The sequence below is a fragment of the Megalobrama amblycephala genome, linkage group LG15 (assembly GCF_018812025.1).
Source record: "Megalobrama amblycephala isolate DHTTF-2021 linkage group LG15, ASM1881202v1, whole genome shotgun sequence".
Taxonomy (NCBI): domain Eukaryota; kingdom Metazoa; phylum Chordata; class Actinopteri; order Cypriniformes; family Xenocyprididae; genus Megalobrama; species Megalobrama amblycephala.
Window position 1 is genome coordinate 536,454 of NC_063058.1, and position 19,261 is coordinate 555,714.

General features: G+C 41.7%; 2 protein-coding genes across 2 annotated transcripts; one reads left to right on the forward strand and one right to left on the reverse strand.

Moving 5' to 3' along the window:
* Positions 1–1,389: 1,389 nt before the first annotated feature.
* si:dkey-23a23.2 lies at positions 1,390–8,977 on the reverse strand. The gene is made up of 11 exons (XM_048159025.1): positions 8,813–8,977; positions 6,674–7,154; positions 6,295–6,602; positions 6,005–6,206; positions 4,005–4,112; positions 3,791–3,924; positions 3,521–3,706; positions 3,227–3,444; positions 2,923–3,141; positions 1,930–2,798; positions 1,390–1,654 (listed from the first exon to the last, which is right to left on the reverse strand). The coding sequence occupies exons 1-10, from the start codon at positions 8,833–8,835 to the stop codon at positions 2,395–2,397; spliced, it is 2,283 nt and encodes a 760-aa protein (XP_048014982.1). The 5' UTR covers positions 8,836–8,977; the 3' UTR covers positions 1,390–1,654; positions 1,930–2,394.
* Positions 8,978–11,168: 2,191 nt separating this feature from the next.
* On the forward strand, positions 11,169–18,380 carry LOC125247621 (toll-like receptor 13). The gene is given in 5 exon segments (XM_048159024.1): positions 11,169–11,247; positions 14,814–15,642; positions 15,645–17,066; positions 17,068–17,665; positions 17,668–18,380. Coding segments are annotated over 4 exon segments (2,793 nt in total). The 5' UTR covers positions 11,169–11,247; positions 14,814–14,895; the 3' UTR covers positions 17,694–18,380.
* The last annotated feature ends 881 nt before the right edge of the window (positions 18,381–19,261 follow it).

The following is a 19,261-nucleotide window of genomic DNA, read 5'->3' on the forward strand; positions in this document are numbered from 1 at the left end:
AACATTACAATTTTAAGAAAAAATTTTTTTTTAATTTTAAAACTTTAATGATGATCTAAACTGAGTTGTTTCTGGATATTGATCTAGGCGTTAGAGGCAAAATTGTGCAGGTTAGAAGAAAACCTGCAGGAATTACAGTTCTAGAAGCAGTGTTGTGACCATATATAACATATCCATTCATTCATTTTTCTGGATGTGACCAACGGCTCCAATCACAACCTTATAAATATAAATAATGTATAAGTTTGGGATTTTGTAATGTTTTTAAAGTTTCTTCTGCTCACCAAGGCTGCATTTATTTAATTAAAACAGTGAAATATTATTCCAGTGTAAGTCATCTGTTTTCTATGTGAATATATAGTAAAGTGTAATTTATTCCTGTGATCAAAGCTGAATTTTCAGCATCATTACTCCAGTCTTCAGTGTCACATGGTCCTTCAGAAATCATTCTGACATGATTTGATGATCAAGAAACATTTATGATTATTATCAATGTTGAAAACAGTTGTGTATTTTTTTTTTCAGGATTCTTTGAAGAATAGAACGCTCAAAAGAACAACATTCTGAAATAGAATCTTTTGTAACATTTTACACTACTGTTCAAAAGTTTGGGGTCAGTAAGAATTTTTTTTTTTTTTTAAAGAAATTAATACTTTTATTCAGCAATGATGCATTTAATCGATCAAAAGTGGCAGTAAAGACATTTATAATGTTACAAAAGATTAGATTTCAGATAAACACTGTTCTTTTGAACTTTTTGTTCAAAGAATCTTGAAAAAAAAAATACTGTACACAAATATTTTGTACAATTGTATACAATAAATGTTTCTTGAGCAGCAAATCATCATATCAGAATGATTTCTGAAGGATCATGTGACACTGAAGACTGGAGTAATGATGCTGAAATTTCAGTTTTGATCACAGGAATAAATTACACTTTACAGTGTAATAACCAGATGATTTACATTGGAATAATATTTCACTGTTTTACTGTATTTTGAATTAAATAAATGCAGCCTTGATGAGCAGACAGGACTTCTTTCAAAAACATTAAAAATCTTACAGATTCCAGACTTTTGACATATTTAACATTTTATAAATACAATAAAATCTGGATTTTTGTGAAAGGTTAGATTTTTTTGTGGTTTGAAGTGTCTGTTTTTGCAATTCCACATACATCTGCAAAATGATAACTAAAAAAAACAACTCAGACAAATTTATTTTGTATTTACAAAATATTTATTTCAATAAACCAAATATTATACATTATCTAACAGATAATTTCTTATTCTAGAGTTCTTATATTAAAATTATATATATATATATATATATATATATATATATATATATATATATATATATATATATATATATATATAAACTTTAGAATAAGAAATGATTGGTTAGATAGCATGGGAGTGGATGGAGATGAGGCAGTCAGTTTAGTCTGATCTTCTCGTGTTGAAGGGTCATTGTGAAAATAAAACTGCACTGATCTCAACAGGTTCTCAATACTCATGTGGCCAGTCCTGAATGAATCATGTAGCATGTGACGTCCACAGCTGCTGACCTCCATGTACTTCAGCACGTTCTTGCTGGAGATGATTGAGGAACTTCAGGTCCATCCATACCAATGGAAATAGATGCTTCAGGTCTGATGGATGCACATGTTTTTGGGAGGAGAAATAAAAATAAATGATTTGACATCAAAAGAGACAGCACCATCATAAAGCACCTAGTTTCACTGAAGAACAGGAGTGCAACGGTTCACAAGAAACATGATCATGTATTCTAGTTCTGCAATAAAAACATGCAATGCTAAACACACATGACTAATCTACTAAATTAATAACAAGAACACTGTAAATCCTGCATCTTCATCAGTTCATCCAAAAACACCTCCACAAACCAAAGTCCAGCTGTACTTACACTGAAACTGTGCAGCAGATCCTGTCTTCGAATGTCCCGTGAACTGATCCGAGATAACAGGACTCCCAGAATCCAACATGGTCATCTAGCGTTGAAACTCTCGAACATGAACACAAACGGTCCTGCGCGGCTCACTGCAGAAATCAGTTCATTTTTGAGGTCCGGTCCAGTTTTAAGTGTAGCTGGTTTGGTCCTCTCACTGATCGCCTGTCGCTCCATGTTCCTGCGGTAGCAGCTCCACGGTGAGCCTGTGCCCAACTTAAATAACTTTTTACTAACACTGCCTCCGTTTTCCTCCTCCACACCACAGTTTTCCGTCACGGCCGGCAGCGATCATCACACAAATGTCAAAGGTCACTGTGAAGACTAAACCGTGCCGTTGCTCCAGACAGGCGTGCTGAGACAGGTTTTGATGAAGCTCAGCGTGATTTGGGTTCTTCAGGCTGCTGGACCCGTGAACACGACCTACTCATCCAGCCAGTCCAGATCCAGGCCAAGGAAGGACCTCCTGACCACTCCAGAGTAAAACTGCAGCTGCGTGTCGACGCTGATGTCCCGCAGCGCTGTGAGGAGGATGACGTCCCGCTCCGCTCCGTTCAGCTTCAGCACGCAGTGGAAGGGCTCCAGGTTGGGCCTCGTGGAGGAGCGTTTGATCCTTCTGCCCACGGTGTCCGTGTCGGGGTGGCACTCGCAGGGGACGGTGTGAGCGTCGACGCACAGGTCTCTCTGTCCGGCTCTGAAGAAGAACAGGTTCCTGGCCCGGTCATGAAGGCCCTGAATCATGGCCATCCCTTCGGCTGCTGGGATCACCTTCCCGTGATAGTCACACACGATGTCGCCTTTGGAAATCGGTCGGGTCGCAACCACTCCTGCGGTCAAGAGAGCATCACATCGAGTTAGTGAACGCAGTAGAGGAAAACTTCAGAGTTCCTGGTGCAGCTAAACTGAACGTTTGAGTGACGCTAATTTCTCCCATTGGAAGGAAAATCTTACCTAGACCTTCCTCGGCACCGAAGTCTTTGATGGCCAGGCCTGTCCAGGTCTGCTCTGACACACATTTTATTATGACCTCATTGGTCTCAATGTTGCCGCTGGGAGGCGGTCTCCACAAGCGCTCGATCTCTTCAGGCTTGGGATGGTTGGCCTTCCACCCCTCCTGCGCGATCAGCCTCGCCACCTTTGCGGCCGAAGGCTTGCGGTGTGTGAAGCGTGCTGAAAGACGATCACAGGACTTTACTCGTGCCCGTCACTCGTTTGTGTCAATGAGTTCATTAACGCATTAATATCAGTCACTTACACAGCAGGTACTCCTCTCTCTGGGCGTACTGGGTGGCTCGCCACTTGTCGTAAAAGACGCGGTCTTCAGGAAAGCCCGAATCGACCCGCTGTCTTTTGTTGGGTGGCTGGCCCTCCAGAGACACGGGGAATCTGGTCACGAAAGCGCAGAAATCTTTCCGCGAGCTGGAAACAGCCGTGCCCAGTTCAGCTAGGAAGGTGTTGTCGTCTGAAGAAGTGCTGATCAAGAGAGGAAAACAGGGTTTAAAGCATGAGCTCAATTCAGCTGGACAAATCACTGGATGAAGAGACATACCCAGCCAACGAGTCCAGCAGCTCCGCTGCGTCCACCACATCCTGCGGCGTCCGGTCCTGCTGGGCCGCACCAGCGCTATGGGCCAGGTACTGGTTCACAGCCTCCTGTTGTGGTGCCGGGAGCTTCTGCGCCGCCTTCCCAGCAGCCCTCCTCACGTCCTGGCTCGTGAAAGGGGCCAGCTTATAACTGCAGAAACAAAACACGACATGTGACTATGACCGACAGGATGCAATGATACACACGAGCGCATGGATCTGTGTAGGTACGTACATCTCGTGTAGTCGGTTCATGTCCTGGGACACACTATGGACTGTATCGCTGGACGATGAAACAAAAAAACCCCGGCAGAATTTCTCCAGCCCAATGTTCTTAGGCCGGATCTGCCTGAAGTAGAGCTGCAGACACTGTGGAAAAGACCGGAGAATCACTGACTGTCAAACACTGGCGGCGAGAGATCTGCGGTTTGAGTCGTACTGAAACTTACAGCTTCCTCCTCTTTCGTCAGGGCGATCTGTACACTGGCAGTTTTCTCTCTCCTCACGCCGATCACCACCCTGCCACCCTGCGAGACCCGCTCCACCCAGTCTGCATCCTGGAAAACATTGAAAAAGTGCCATTTACTGATGCATTCGCGTGCAAATATTACAGCAAACCAAGTGTAAACTCATTGATATAGCTGCACGATAAGCTGTGCCAACATGAGCATCAGACCAGCTGCAATAAACATTTTAAGATCATTTTAGGCAAACTGGCTGAAAAATAAAAGTTATTAGCATTTTTTTAAAAACTTCATTATAATGTTTGAACACAAGGTGGCGCTGTCTCAAAACCTATTGTGTACCTTCAGAGCATGGTGCCGATGACACATCCTGAGTTTTGTAATGGTAAATCAATGCATTCATATAATATAGCATTTTATATCATAATACTGTATTGTAGTTAATGGAAATTTCATGTTTTGTTCTATTATAGCGCCACCAACAGGCACACTTTTTTATTATGTGTCCTCATACATGTGTGTGTCAAATCTGGTGAAAATCTCTCATTTCATTTTGGAGTTATAGACATTTACACTGTGAAACTGAATGGAGATTATCGAATTATCATAAGATTTGTGAGTGATTTAGAGCACAGCAGAACTCGGTAAGACAAAATAATCTCCATTCAGTTTCACACAGTATTAGTTGTTTTCATGCCTTTTGCACAACATTGCACCATTTCATGCTTTTCATCTTCAGAAAGATCTTTCTTCCTCCCCATATTGCATGAGAACCGTGACTTGCTTAATAATGTGGAACAACCTCTAAGTAGGGTTTCCAGAGATCTGGCAAATTATTTTGTCTGAGATTGATCCCAGTTATCTAAAAAGACATGGATAAATAAACAAACAATCATTTTCTTAGAAAAACTAAAATCTGAATGTTTATTGTACAGAAATCTTACCGATATGTCTCTTGCATAATAATTTGGAACGCAGTGTATATGTATGAAATAAAAAAAGACCCATGGACAACTTTGATTGGATTTTCTGCCACTTCCTATCAAAACTGACATTTGTGCATTAGCATATTGTTAACGAACTATGGTTTTGTGTTTCCTACGGTGGTTTCGTCTCAGACTAACAGTTTTGAATATGTTCAGCAAGGTCTAAATCACAATGTTGCACAAACCATAAGTCGAAACCTAGCATGTTTGGCATCGTTGGACTCATCAAGGATTCGGGAGTCGAAGGAGATAACTCCCATGAAAATAAGCCGACCACACCCAAAGTTATAAGCATGTGAATATTTGATTTTACACTTGAATCTTCTCAGGCTCCTTCAGGGCACTGTGCTCATGACCCATACTGAGTTTCATAATACACTTATGCATTCATACAGCATTTTAGCACAAAATTCTAAATGGCCAATATGGGGAAAATTGGAAATCAATCGACTCAGCATGAATCAACAAATCTAACTTGTGATTTTTGGAAAAATTGTTCAGAAGTTATAAGCAAAAATAGTCATTTTTAATAACTCCGGAGCAGTAGGTGGCGCTGCGCTGAAACGGCATTTAACCTCAGGTCATGCTTGTACTGACATGGACCAGGTTTGATTTGAAAACAATGAAGCACGGAGGAGGTACAGGAGATACAGCCTTATTTCTATTTTTTTTCAAAAACAGTTTGACAATTCGACTTGAATGCCATTACTTTTTGTCGACATGTTCTGAAGATGATCTGGTTCAGCATTCATGAAAATCAACAGGAGGACGAGTTTAGGAATCAGAGGGAAAATAATTTTGTTTCTAGCCCTTATGGTTCAAAAATTATTAAAATAAATGTGAGTGCAACTTTGGACACCTGGTGGCGCTAGAGGAACTGAGTTAGAGACTCCAAACTTCCTAACTTTCCCATAAGCGGCTCTATGGGCTGCCGTAGACTTCCAGAGCGTGAGAAATATAATAATTCAGTGCTTGACCTCGAGAAATAGATGAACTTACAGTCAGTCCTTCTACAGCTCCGGGACGCTGCATGTGACGGTAGACCAGGAGCGCCTCGCAATAATACCGGTAGAGTGTCATATCGGTGTTTGAAAGCACTTTCCCCCCCACCAGATACCCGTGGAGCAGGAAGAAGTCCGGCTTTGCCACCTGCAGGATCTGCTGGCAATCTTTGATGCTGGGAGCGTCCTCAGCACACCGTCTGTGTTCGGATTAAACAAACGAGAGGTTATTGAAGACAACACTTGTAAATAACCTCAGTACAAAAGATCAACATGTTATCCTCTAACCTGGAGTCGCAGGTGTTCTCCTCATTGGTCTTGGATACGGTCTTCCGCAGAGTCCTCAGCATGTTGGCGTATCTCCTGCATTTTTTCCGGAGCTGTGGGATTTTTCTCCGCAGATCCCGCCTTGCCGTCAAGTACTCCAAGAACCGTTTAATGCTCTTGACGTAGCTGAGGATGGAGGCTGATCGCACGTCCGCGCGCCGCAGGGTCATCAGGAAGTCCCGGGTCTCCGTGCTCTTGGAGAGGAAGTCCAGAGACAGCTTACTCCCGGAGGGCTGCATGTACCGCAGGAAACGGGACACGCTGTCAACCTGTGAAGAAGGACGGAGAGAATGAATGTCTGCATGAAGACCAAGAAAAAGACTCTGAAAAGAGATCTTACCTCCTGCTGCATGTTGGGCACCTTCAGTGTCTTCATCAGGTACTCTTTAAATCCCAGCAGGAACTTGGTTTTCACAGGGAACCTGCGATGCAGACCAGCCTCCCTCATCTTTATCCTCTCAGAGGGGAGTGTGGTTGGAGGATCTCTGGAGGATGTGACGGTGGCAGCAGCAGCATCATCTTCAGGCTCCAGGACCATCTCTGACTCCTGCGGCAGGTTCAAGATGAAGAACCCATGCTGAAGAAGCTCCTTGACCAGGGTGATCCGAGAGCGTCTGTGGGGCAGGAGCTCACAGAGCTGCCCGTACGTCCAGGTCCTGTTGTTACGGGTCCACTCCTTGCTGGAAGCCTTGGCCTTCTGCAGCTCTTCCACGCGCTCCTCGGATGTGCTGGTCTTCATGCACACCCTGGCCAGGTGAACGGAGAGGTTGTTGTGAGGCTTGTAACACCGCAAGCAGTGCACAATGTGGCGATCCGCAGACCTGAGGAAAAAGGACATGAAATAAAGAGAAGTGATTCAATGAAACTAAACAGGGTCCGCACTGTTAGCACTTCTACTGTGAGAGACTGGAGCGGGTGATAAAGGGTGTGAAAGTGTGGTCAATTACTGAACCCCCACACGGTCTTTAATACTCTTATGAAACTTAACCATAGTTACAAAACAAAAAACCCTGGTTAATATAGATAAAACACAGTAACCACACATTATCCATGGTTTCTGTAGTAAAACGGTGATTACAAACATTAAAGCTGCTGTCTTTAACCTTTTTTTTTGTGTTTACAATTTACAAAAAAAAAAATATATATATATATATAACACACCATAAACCAATTTTCCAAAACCTGTTTTTATCTTCTCCTGAATCGCTACAGTATACCTAAAATAAGTGTTTATATTCGGACTATTTTAGTCTGGTTCGGGTCGCACCACTGCGGAGTAGCACAGGTCTGCGACTCGTCATAGACATAAACACAGAGAAGTAGTTCCGGCTACAATGTTCTTCCGCAAGACGCATGCAGTTCTGCTAGATCGCCAAAAGTTAATTAATTCGTCAAAAAAAGGTCACATGTACTTAAAATCTATATTAAAGCTCCGTTCACACATTATTTATTTATATATATAAACGCGAGCGGACACGCATCACCGATGCGCTCGCGTCTTTTGCAGACGCATGACAGCGCTCAAGTTAAAAATCAGTGCAGCTTTTCCCCAGTCCACTGCGCGCGCGTCGCGTTTATCAGAGCAGAAACGCGTGTTTTCTGTGAACGCGCATACAGTGCGACGCGTCACATGCGAGACCAGATGCAGGGAAAAGAGAAAAAGTGCCAGTGATATAGAATGGGAAGAGTTTTGGCTTCTTCGACAAAAATTCTTCTTATCTAATAAAGTTGCTGAAGTCTCTATTAAAATTATTCATAATTGTTATCCGATAAATCATAAACTTGCTAAATTTAATAATAGTATTTCACCCAATTGCTCTTTTTGCCTTCAGTATGGAGAAACGATTAATCATTTGTTTTGGGACTGTACTTACTGTAAAGTTTTCTGGATTGATTTTTCAAATTTTGTTAAAAAATATTTATATCCAAACTTTTGTATAACCCCAAAAAATGTGTTTTTTGGTTATTCTTTGAATTTAGACCCTTCTCATTGTAAATGTATTATTAATTTATTGCTTTATTGTGCTAAATTTTACATTCATAAATGTAAATTTTCAAAGAAAACTCCCTACTTTTTTATTTTCAGGAAATACTTTGATATGTATGTAAACTCATTAAGAAACTCTAATAATTCTATTGCATGTAAGACTCTTTCATGGTGTAAATCTTTTAAGCTAGCATAATTTGCTTTTGAAGTATTATTTGTAACCCTTGTTGTAACCATTGTCCTTTGTTCTTTGTAATTGTACTTGTTCTTCATTGCATAATAAAATATAAAAAATAAAAAAAAGAGAAAAAGTGCCTAGCTTCGACTACTGAAACTTTAAAAAACTCAAACTTGCTTTGTCAAACTCTACATATAACGTCAGATAAAACCCTAATTCAGATGCGACCACCATATATTAAACTGTTTATTCTTGGATGGATTAATTCTCAAACGCAGAACACATCCTCTGAAGGAAAGGCAACACAAGCTCACCTCTTCTCGGTTAGTTCAGGCATTGTCACGGCAGGAGAGTCTCTGATAAAGGAGAAAAGTTTGTGTTTTGATGAATGAAAGCGTGAGAGCAGTGTTCCTCCTCTTCTTCTCTGTTTCAGGGCAGGTGTCAGTCAGCTTGGAGGCGCATTACCGCCCTCTTCTGCTCCGGAGTGTGGCTCAGATCACAATGACCTCACCTCCTGTATTTGTGTCCGTTTGTGCAGGTGTGGGCGGGGTCAGCTCACCTGCAGTGATGTCACCGAAGCTGAGCCAATAAGAAGAGCCAAAGGCGTGGCCAGACAAGTCTACTCTCTTAACATTAAGCTGTATATATTTATACACTACCATTCAAAAGTGTGAGATCAGTATATGGTTTCTAAATGTTTTTCATGTTGTGCTCACCAAGGAATATACTGTGAAATATTATTACAATTCAAAATAGCTGTTATGAATATATAGTAAAGTGTAATTTATTCCTGTGATCAAAGCTGAATTTTCAGCATCATTACTCCAGTCTTCAGTGTCACATGATCCTTCAGAAATCATTCTGATATGATGATTTGATGATCAAGAAACATTTATGATTTTTATAAATATAATTAAATAAATATAATTTATTATTATTCTTTTATTTTTACTTTGAAAGAGTTTTTGCTGCTTAACATTTTTTGTAGAAATAATGCAGTAATGCATTCAAACATCTGTGGTAAGATTAAAGAGAGAGAGACAAATTAATATTTTTATTCATCAAGGATGCATTAAACTGATCATGTGACACTGAAGACTGGAGTAATGATGCTGAAAATTCAGCTTTGATCACAGGAATAAATTACACTTTACTATATATTCACATAGAAAACAGTTATTTTACATTGTAATAATATTTCACTGTTTTACAGTATTTTTGATCAAATAAGTGCAGACTTGGTGAGCAGAAGAGACTCTTTCAAAAGCAAAAGCATAATCCTACTGAATGATAAATTACAGCATCTTGGTAATCAGGTGCACACATTATTTTCTTGTGTTTAGAGTGTAGCTGTTGTCCTGAATACTTTATTCACAAGGCTTAAAATGTTTAAAATGTCCATACTTTAGTTTGACTGTAGTAGTTTGGGTTATTTTGGTTATGGTGATCACAGTTTAAAATGCCAATGAGTGTCTGTGAGTGTGCTAATGTTGATGTGTGTCTCCATTGACACGACACAATGAGCCGTTACCGCAGTCGCTCACAGGTGAGATCTGATGGCTGGAGATGATGGTTCATGAAGTGTTAATGAGGACAGGACAAACTCTCTAGATCACGCTCAGTTAACTCAGCACAGTTATAAAGTATGCTTTACATTTGTATTGATATCTCATTATATGCACAGACTGATAAAGTCTCAAACTTCATTTGTAGACATATTATATATACTGCAGAACGGAGAAATGCCTAAGGATATAGTCTTGTGTGGGAAGATCAATACACTGCTGTAGTTCTGACACTGTGATGAAATCTGGCCAGACGATAATCAATTCATATTCAATTCTTTTGGCTTTTCATCTGCTGCAGGATCACTTTACAGGAGTAAAATGAATAGATCATTTCAAGTCCATTGCTGTTTTTTACTGTATCTGCACCTGTAAGTTATATACTGTAATAGACATTAATTCCTGAATCCCAATAAGAGGTTTTGTGACAGTGTTATGAACTGATCTCAGTAGTGTTCACTGCGCAGTGCACTGTGTATTTGTCAAGTTTTGTGCGTCATCTGAGGCCAAAGTTTGATTCTGACAGAAGAGAATATAATGACCTGGAAGTTTAAGGTTTGTGCAAGAGAAAACGCTGAATTGTTTCATGAATTGTGTGTTCGAAATCAAGAAAAACTGCAGTGACTAGACTAAAAGTGTAAAATTTTCTTAAAGACAACTGAAAGTCTTGTTTAGTTTGGTCAGTTAGGCCAGAATAGACAGATGTGAGTATCTTTCTCAGGATTAATCAGTCTTAAATCTAGACTGCATGATCACGTGGTGTTCAAAAATACAGTGTGGCGAGATCAACCTGAGATATGTGTGTCCATATGAACAGTTTTGACCACAACCTTTATGACCCTTCCTCAAATATCCAGGACATCTTGACATATTTATTACAGCATAAAGCATACTAAAGCAAACATATAATCACTGGGTTTTCGTCCTCCTCAAGATCTTTTGAGAGCACTTCTGTTGACCCTTATACAACTTCCAGCTTCCCTGGTTTCACATCCCTCATCCTTCTGGATCTCGTTCAGAGTGTAATTTATGGCAATAAGAAGTGAAACGACACGAAGCAGAAGGGTTTCAGTTCCTGAGAGTGAACTTCATGATGAACTGTAAAGGAAAGTGTGTGTTTGCTGTGATGGATCAACAGTCCTGCTTCATGATCATTGATCTGCGTTTGCTTGAATCGTTTAAAGGTAAGTGTTCAAACAAACTGTTCCTTTACACATTTCAAATAATCTGAGCTTCTCTGAAAATAACTGCTCTATTTGAGAGAGTTTTCAGTCAGGACAGATTCTTTCTGAAGAAATAAGGCTCTAGTTTGTTTAAGTATGTGCAAACAACATGTTTATACTATTTAAAACCTAAACATGTATGATGTTTTCTCTTTTTCACTTGACTAGTATTACAGATTTCCTCACTTTTCGTAAGTATAGATTCACATAATGACACTTTAAAGGATGTTTTGTGCTGTTCAGTGTGCATTTAGTACATTTTAAAGTGTTTGCTCAATGAAACTGCCTTTCATTCTGTGTTCTCAGCCGAGTCAATTGTTTATTAAGACGTTTAATCCCAAATTTTTCCCAGACATGAAAATATCTAAATGATGTGTCTTTAGTGTCCCCTTGAAATAATCAGTAATTATTTTTTAAAACTTTTTATGGAAAAATTGTGTGAAAAGTTGTGTTTTATGGTCGGTCACAACTGTGACCAGTGGGATAATGTGTATACTGAATTAACATATTGCTGCAGTCATCAGAATTATTATATAAGCCCGGTTCTTCTCAAAATCCAGCCCATGTATTTACACATTTCATCACATTACAGTTATCCATAAAAAACCCTTATACAAAATAATACAACCATCAACATATTTCAAAAACATTACTTTATTGTAACATATATAATAATATTGTTATGTCACATGTCTGTCTGTTTTTGCACCATGCCCTGTTTGTCACATGTTCTCCTCTTGTTCTTAGTTTCCCGCCCCTTATTTGTATCCGTGGTGTCTATTAGTGTCTTCAGTTCAGCTGTGTCTCATTTATTAGTCTCGTTATCTCATCTGTTTGCTGTGTTTATAAGCCCTCAGTTTCTGTCTGTTACATGACCTTACCTTACCATCATTTTGAGTTATTATTAACCTTTTGTGTTATTTGGAAACCTGCTTTGTAGCATTTGAACTTTTAGTTTAGTGCAATTTTAACTGTAACTTTGTCACTGTGGCATTTTTCAGCCTTCCCTGACAACTGAAACTGGAAATCCTGTATTATCCCCACTGGTCACTACTGTTTCCATCACCATGATTACTCATTCTATGACCACATTCAACAAAACTGAATAATTGTGAATTCATATATTAATATAGACACCTTAAAGATAATGAGTACCAGAAATCTTTGTCATATCTTTGTTAAATATGGAGCCCTTCATATGACATGCAGGAACAAAAATAGTAGGCTAAATCATGCACAAGACGAAATAGTTAATTATGCATACGATTTAGCAAATTGAACAAATTAATAAATCATGTGCACCATTTAGCAAATCAAGGAAGCAAATTAGTTAATTGTGTGCACAATTTAGCAGTAGCCCCTCACTGCAGAACATTTGAGATCAAGGGGGCGGAGTCAGGTAGGTTAAGGTTTATGTAAAGTGGGAGGAGTTGGATCTAGAACCAGGGGGTGGAGATGGGTAGGTTTAGAGCCAGGGGGCGGAAACGGGTGGGTTTAGAGCCAGGGGGTGGAGATGGGTAGGTTTAGAGCCAGGGGGCGGAAACGGGTGGGTTTAGAGCCAGGGGGTGGAGATGGGTAGGTTTAGAGCCAGGGGGCGGAAACGGGTGGGTTTAGAGCCAGGGGGTGGAGATGGGTAGGTTTAGAGCCAGGGGCGGAAACGGGTGGGTTTAGAGCCAGGGGGCGGAGACGGGTAGGTTTAGAGCCAGGAGGTGGAGACGAATAGGTTTAGAGCCAGGGGGTGGAGATGGGTTGGTTTAGAGCCAGGGGGCAGAGACGGGTAGGTTTAGAGCCAGGAGGTGGAGACGGATAGGTTTAGAGCCAGGGGGTGGAGATGGGTTGGTTTAGAGCCAGGGGGCGGAAACGGGTGGGTTTAGAGCCAGGAGGTGGAGACGGATAGGTTTAGAGCCAGGGGGCGGAGACGTGTAGGTTTAGAGCCAGGGGGCAGAAACGGGTGGGTTTAGAGCCAGGGGTGGAGACGGGTTGGTTTAGAGCCAGGGGGCAGAAACGGGTGGGTTTAGAGCCAGGGGTGGAGACGGGTGGGTTTAGAGCCAGGGGGCGGAAACGGGTGGGTTTAGAGCCAGGGGGTGGAGATGGGTAGGTTTAGAGCCAGGGGGCGGAAACGGGTGGGTTTAGAGCCAGGGGGCGGAGACGGGTAGGTTTAGAGCCAGGAGGTGGAGACGGATAGGTTTAGAGCCAGGGGGTGGAGATGGGTTGGTTTAGAGCCAGGGGGCGGAGACGGGTAGGTTTAGAGCCAGGAGGTGGAGACGGATAGGTTTAGAGCCAGGGGGTGGAGATGGGTTGGTTTAGAGCCAGGGGGCGGAAACGGGTGGGTTTAGAGCCAGGAGGTGGAGACGGATAGGTTTAGAGCCAGGGGGCGGAGACGTGTAGGTTTAGAGCCAGGGGGCAGAAACGGGTGGGTTTAGAGCCAGGGGTGGAGACGGGTTGGTTTAGAGCCAGGGGGCGGAAACGGGTGGGTTTAGAGCCAGGAGGCGGAGACGGATAGGTTTAGAGCCAGGGGGTGGAGACGGGTTGGTTTAGAGCCAGGGGGCGGAAACGGGTGGGTTTAGAGCCAGGAGGTGGAGACGGATAGGTTTAGAGCCAGGGGCGGAGACGGGTGGGTTTAGAGCCAGGGGGCGGAACGGGTGGGTTTAGAGCCAGGAGGTGGAGACGGATAGGTTTAGAGCCAGGGGGCGGAGACGGGTGGGTTTAGAGCCAGGGGGAGGAGACGGGTAGGTTTAGAGCCAGGGGGAGGAGACGGGTAGGTTTAGAGCCAGGGGGCGGAAACGGGTGGGTTTAGAGCCAGGAGGTGGAGACGGATAGGTTTAGAGCCAGGAGGTGGAGACGGATAGGTTTAGAGCCAGGAGGTGGAGACGGATAGGTTTAGAGCCAGGGGGTGGAAATGGGTGGGTTTAGAGCCAGGGGGCGGAGACGGGTGGGTTTAGAGCCAGGGGGCGGAGACGGGTGGGTTTAGAGCCAGGGGGTGGAAATGGGTGGGTTTAGAGCCAGGGGGCGGAGACAAGGAGGTTTAGGGATATGTAAAGTGGGTGGAGTTGGAACTTGTGTTCTGCAGTGAGGACCATCTCCAATTTAGCAAATCGAGGTAACAAAATAATAAATCGTGCTCACAATTTAGCAAATCAAGGGAATGAATTAGTAAATCGTCTGCACAATTTACTTTACTTCCTTACATATCATGTGCGGGGCTCTGTAGTTAACATACTTTATTAACCTTTTGTTTTGAAGCTTTGATGCAGCCATCATCTACTGATGGTGCAAATACGAATTAAACTGCTCTGGTCATGTGACCATTTGCACTAACCATGAGAAACTGCACATATTTCATTGAGACCCTTTATTTCTTCCATATTTGCAGTAAATGCACAAAAACACCAGTTTTAGCTTCATAAATGAAAACTTTCTTTTCGGTCACTATTGTGATCGGTGGGATTAAATGGGTTACCAATGCATCACTGACACTGTGCGTAACACCGTCATCACTGCACTTACTCTGGTCTTCTCTTTCTTAGGAACACTGAAGAGAAGAAATGTCAAGATTTCCACCTGGATGATTTACTCATTTAAGTGATTAATATCAGGATAAATCTCAGAATGTGGAAGAGAGAGGCTGGTTTGTGCTTCATTGGTTTGACTACATGGCTGCTTCACTGCTGTGTTTTCATGAATCTGGTCAGTGGATACTCAGTAAAGAACTGTACCGTCAGAGGGTCTTTGAAATATGCACAAAACATAAATGTGTTCTGTAATAAGAGGAACCTGCATTTTATACCAAGGAATATACCGGACAAAGCCACATATCTGGACGTGTCTGACAATGTCATACAGAAGATACACCAGGAGTATTTCTCTCATCTGTCTAATCTTAAAAGTTTTATTGCACTACACAACAGGATCCGGGAAGTGGAGGACGGAGCGTTCAGCAGTTTGGTGGCTTTGCAGGAGTTGAATCTGGCCTTCAACAAACTGACAGACATCTCTGGAGGAATGTTTCAGGATCTGAGAAATCTCACTGTGTTGCATCTAAATGACAACTTGATCGCAAATATCAACATCTCTGCATTTTCACCCCTGATCAGTTTAAGAAAAGTAAATCTGTCCAGAAATCATCTGAAGCAAATAAGCAAAGTTCAGCCACTTTTTTCATTACCTCAATTACAGGAAGTGCACATTGGGAGCAATAACTTCAGCTCTTTTCAGACCTCGGAGGTGTCCAACATATCTTTGAGACTGAAAGTCCTGGATTTATTTCAGAATCCTTTGGAAGTGTTCAGTGTCACTGCAGATATTTTCCCTCGCCTGGATAATTTGAGCTTGGCTTTTATTGCTGAGAACATGACATATGGGATGTGCAGGACAGAAGCTATCTTCAAAGCGTGCGACATCTGAATCTAAGTGGAATACAGCTGCCCGTGGAGAAGATCACAGATCTCCTGCAGACCTTCAACTCTTCTCTGGCCAGCCTGAGGCTACACTCTCTGGGGGATGTAAAGGTGAAAGCTTTGATGAGGAACGTCTGTCTGATTTCTTCTCTGAGATTTCTGGGCTTGCAGGGGAACAACATTACATCCATATCCAAAGACGAGATGCAGTTCTGCACACAGTTAACTGAGCTGGATCTGTCCAACAACGGACTGAACAGCGTTCCTGCTGTCATCAGCAGCCTGTCGGGTCTTCAGTTTTTGGACCTCACCTTCAACCATATAAAGAGCATAAGTCGTGTTGATTTTGCCAACTTAACCCAATTACGGACCCTTCAGATGTACAGTAATTATATATCTTTTATTGACGACTTTGCTTTTAAAGATCTGAAAGGCTTAGAAACTCTAATGATTGGATCTAACAGACTCGTTCTCAATGGATATTTTAAAAAAGATCTTCAAAAACTTACGATTTTGGATCTAGCGAATAACAAGCTGGACACGGTCCGTAGGGGAGATTTTGAGTCCTTAAAATCCCTGAAGAATTTGTCTCTTCCAGACAATCAAATCTCATTTATTGAAGCGGGGTCCTTCGATGGATTGACAAATTTAATTTTCCTGAATTTGCAATCAAACAAGCTCTCTCGGGGTTCAATAAAAGACTCTGTGTTCTCCAGACTCCCAAACCTGAAAACCCTTCTGTTGAATAATAACTATATCTCATATGACAACCAGAAGCCTCTTGATCATCCACCCTTTCAAAATCTGAGAAAGCTAAAGACTCTGAACATTTTTAGCCAAGGTCATAAAGGAATGCGTAATCTGCCCTCAAACCTTTTCAAGGGACTGAAGTCTTTGGAAAAACTTCAAGCAGAGAATCTCAATATAAACTCTTTAGATCCAGACACATTCACTTACACTCCTTATCTGTGGGAACTGGATCTCAGCAGGAATGAACTCCTTTCACTCACTACGAGAATATTTCTGCCCCTCGAGGTCCTCAAGACACTCCACCTGTCCAAAGTTGGCTTGCAATCTTTGGACTTTCTCATTAACGCAAATCTCAGTAAACTGCATCTGTTGCATGTAAGCACGAACGCCTTATCCGTCATTAACGAGACCTTGATCCGGTCTCTGCCGACTCTGATTTACCTTGATCTGAGAGGAAATTATCTCTCGTGTGACTGTACCAACGCCTGGTTCGTCAACTGGACCATCAGTAGCAATGACACCGAAGTCGAGAGTGCTTATGAACTCACGTGCAATTACCCAGACAAACTCAAAGGACACAAACTCCTGGATCTGGATGTGGATTCATGTAACGTAGATGTGGGGTTCTTCTGCTTTCATTTCCACAGCCACACTAGTGTCAATGACCCTTCTTGGCTCTTTTCTCTTTCACTTCCTCAGATGGCAGGTTGTTTATGCCTACTACCTTCTCCTTGCTTTCCTCCATGATAACAAACAGCAGAGAAAGCCCAACGGTCTGCAGTACGATGCTTTTATTTCCTATAATGTTCATGATGAATTGTGGGTAATGAGGGAACTGTTGCCTCAGCTGGAAGGCGAGCAGGGCTGGAAGTTGTGTCTGCACCACAGGGACTTTGAACCAGGCAAACCTATCATGGATAATATTGTTAACGGCATTTATAGTAGTCGCAAAACCATCTGTGTGATTAGCCGTCACTACCTGGAGAGTGAGTGGTGTTCCCGAGAGATCCAGGTTGCTAGTTTCCGTCTCTTTGATGAGAAAAAAGACGTTCTCATCCTGGTGTTCCTGGAGCATATTCCGAGTCATCAGCTGTCTCCGTACTACAGGATGAAGAGACTAATCCAGAAGAAGACCTATCTCAGCTGGCCTGAACCCGGAGAGGACACCAGGGTCTTCTGGCAGAAGCTCAGAGTTGCTCTGGAAAACAAAGACTCCTCAGAAATGGAGCATCCATTGGCTGGGATTTAGGGATCATCTAACTGAACCTAACTGAAGAAAATATTCTGCGACTTTATTTTTATGTATAGCCTTTTCCCACCTTCCTAGACTATGATTGATTATAATGATCTCCTCTTTTACACATTTATTTCTCTTTAAATCAGGGATAACTGACTTTATATCATTTTTCATTAACACTATATTTTTGTGTCATTGTTTATGTTCCCAGTTTCTGATTTTCCAGTGGGTCCTTCAGTGTTTAAAGTTGCTCTTTATAGTTTTAAATATTTAGGAGTAATAATTACACACAAGTGTTTGGATCTTTTCAAGACCAATTCAAAAATGTGCAGAAAGATTTTGTTCGGTGGTCATCTCTTCCCCTCTCTATGGCTGGTCACTCTACACGATCCCAGACGAGGATTAAGGGTCTAAAAGTATATAATGTAAATGTATTTTTTCAATCCTGAATGAACAGGAGAAAAGATTAGCGTTTTCTCAGGCATCACCATCTTTATTAATGCGCATCTAAATGTCTTATTAATATGAAAGACATGCTCCATTCATTAGCCTAAAGGACATTTCTACAAACACAACTTCTCTACAGGGTTATTTCAATAAACTGATCTCAGGGAGTTAGTAACGTATCGCTGTGCATGTAAACGTCTCAGTGTTTCTTACCAACAACATCTGAAGAATAATCATGTTGAAATAAATAAGGAAATAACGTCTTTCTTGTTTCTGTAGTCTTTGTGTTTACTGTACTATCTTGTCTAGGTTATTAGTTTGATTCACTCAGAGAGGCATATACAAACTAAACAGATTTAGCCTTTCTTTTTTCCATTTCTCAGACACTCCATCAAACTACTACATATAAACTATTACATACATTGATGTTATGAGATGCGTGTGATGAATGTTTTATATTTCACCGTATTATAGTGAAAGTGAAGGGATGGTAACCCATCCAAGTTAGTGCACACACATTAGGATCAGAGTGTAGTGAACACACACTCACACTCTCTCTCTCACACACACACACGCACTCTCACACACACACACACACACACAGTGCAGGAATAAATGGTCGTAGAGGGAGGGCATCTGAACTCTACGGCACCTTTAATGTCGTGTCATGTTGTTATATGATGTTGTTCTGTGTGTTTATATGATCGTGACACACTCTTGTTCACTGACAACAACAAACACTGACGCTCATGAATGGATGACGCCGGTGTCGTGCCGAAAACTGACTGCCGTCTGCGGGAGCGCGCACAGCATGTTTAAAGGGTATCACCCCTGTTTCTACACGTCTACAGCTGATTTTATCATGATCAAACGGCCATAACCTGCAAATACATATAACTCTGTGTCTGTGGTAATATGTCCATGCTAATAGCAAAGAAACTTTTTCTGTAACGGATTAATCAAAATTATTAATTGAATTATTTTGCCGTTAATTGCTTAATCGAGTATGATTTTTACATGATTATAGCAGAAGCCTATTTTACTTGCTTTGTGTCAAACAATCCAGTCCTTTCTACCAAGTGAAATACCTTTAAATGGTAAATAAAACCATAGACTGTAAAAAAAAAATATGGACGTAGTGTCC

Bases quoted from the DNA above. Each gene is read 5' to 3' on its own strand.
- si:dkey-23a23.2 (XM_048159025.1), bottom strand. From the start codon at position 8,835: ATGCCTGAACTAACCGAGAAGAG. The intron at 6,603-6,673 runs GTAAGATCTCTT...CCTTCTTCACAG, and splicing joins TGCCCAACATGCAGCAGGAG to GTTGACAGCGTGTCCCGTTT. The intron at 3,925-4,004 runs GTAAGTTTCAGT...TCTTTTCCACAG, and splicing joins TGACGAAAGAGGAGGAAGCT to TGTCTGCAGCTCTACTTCAG.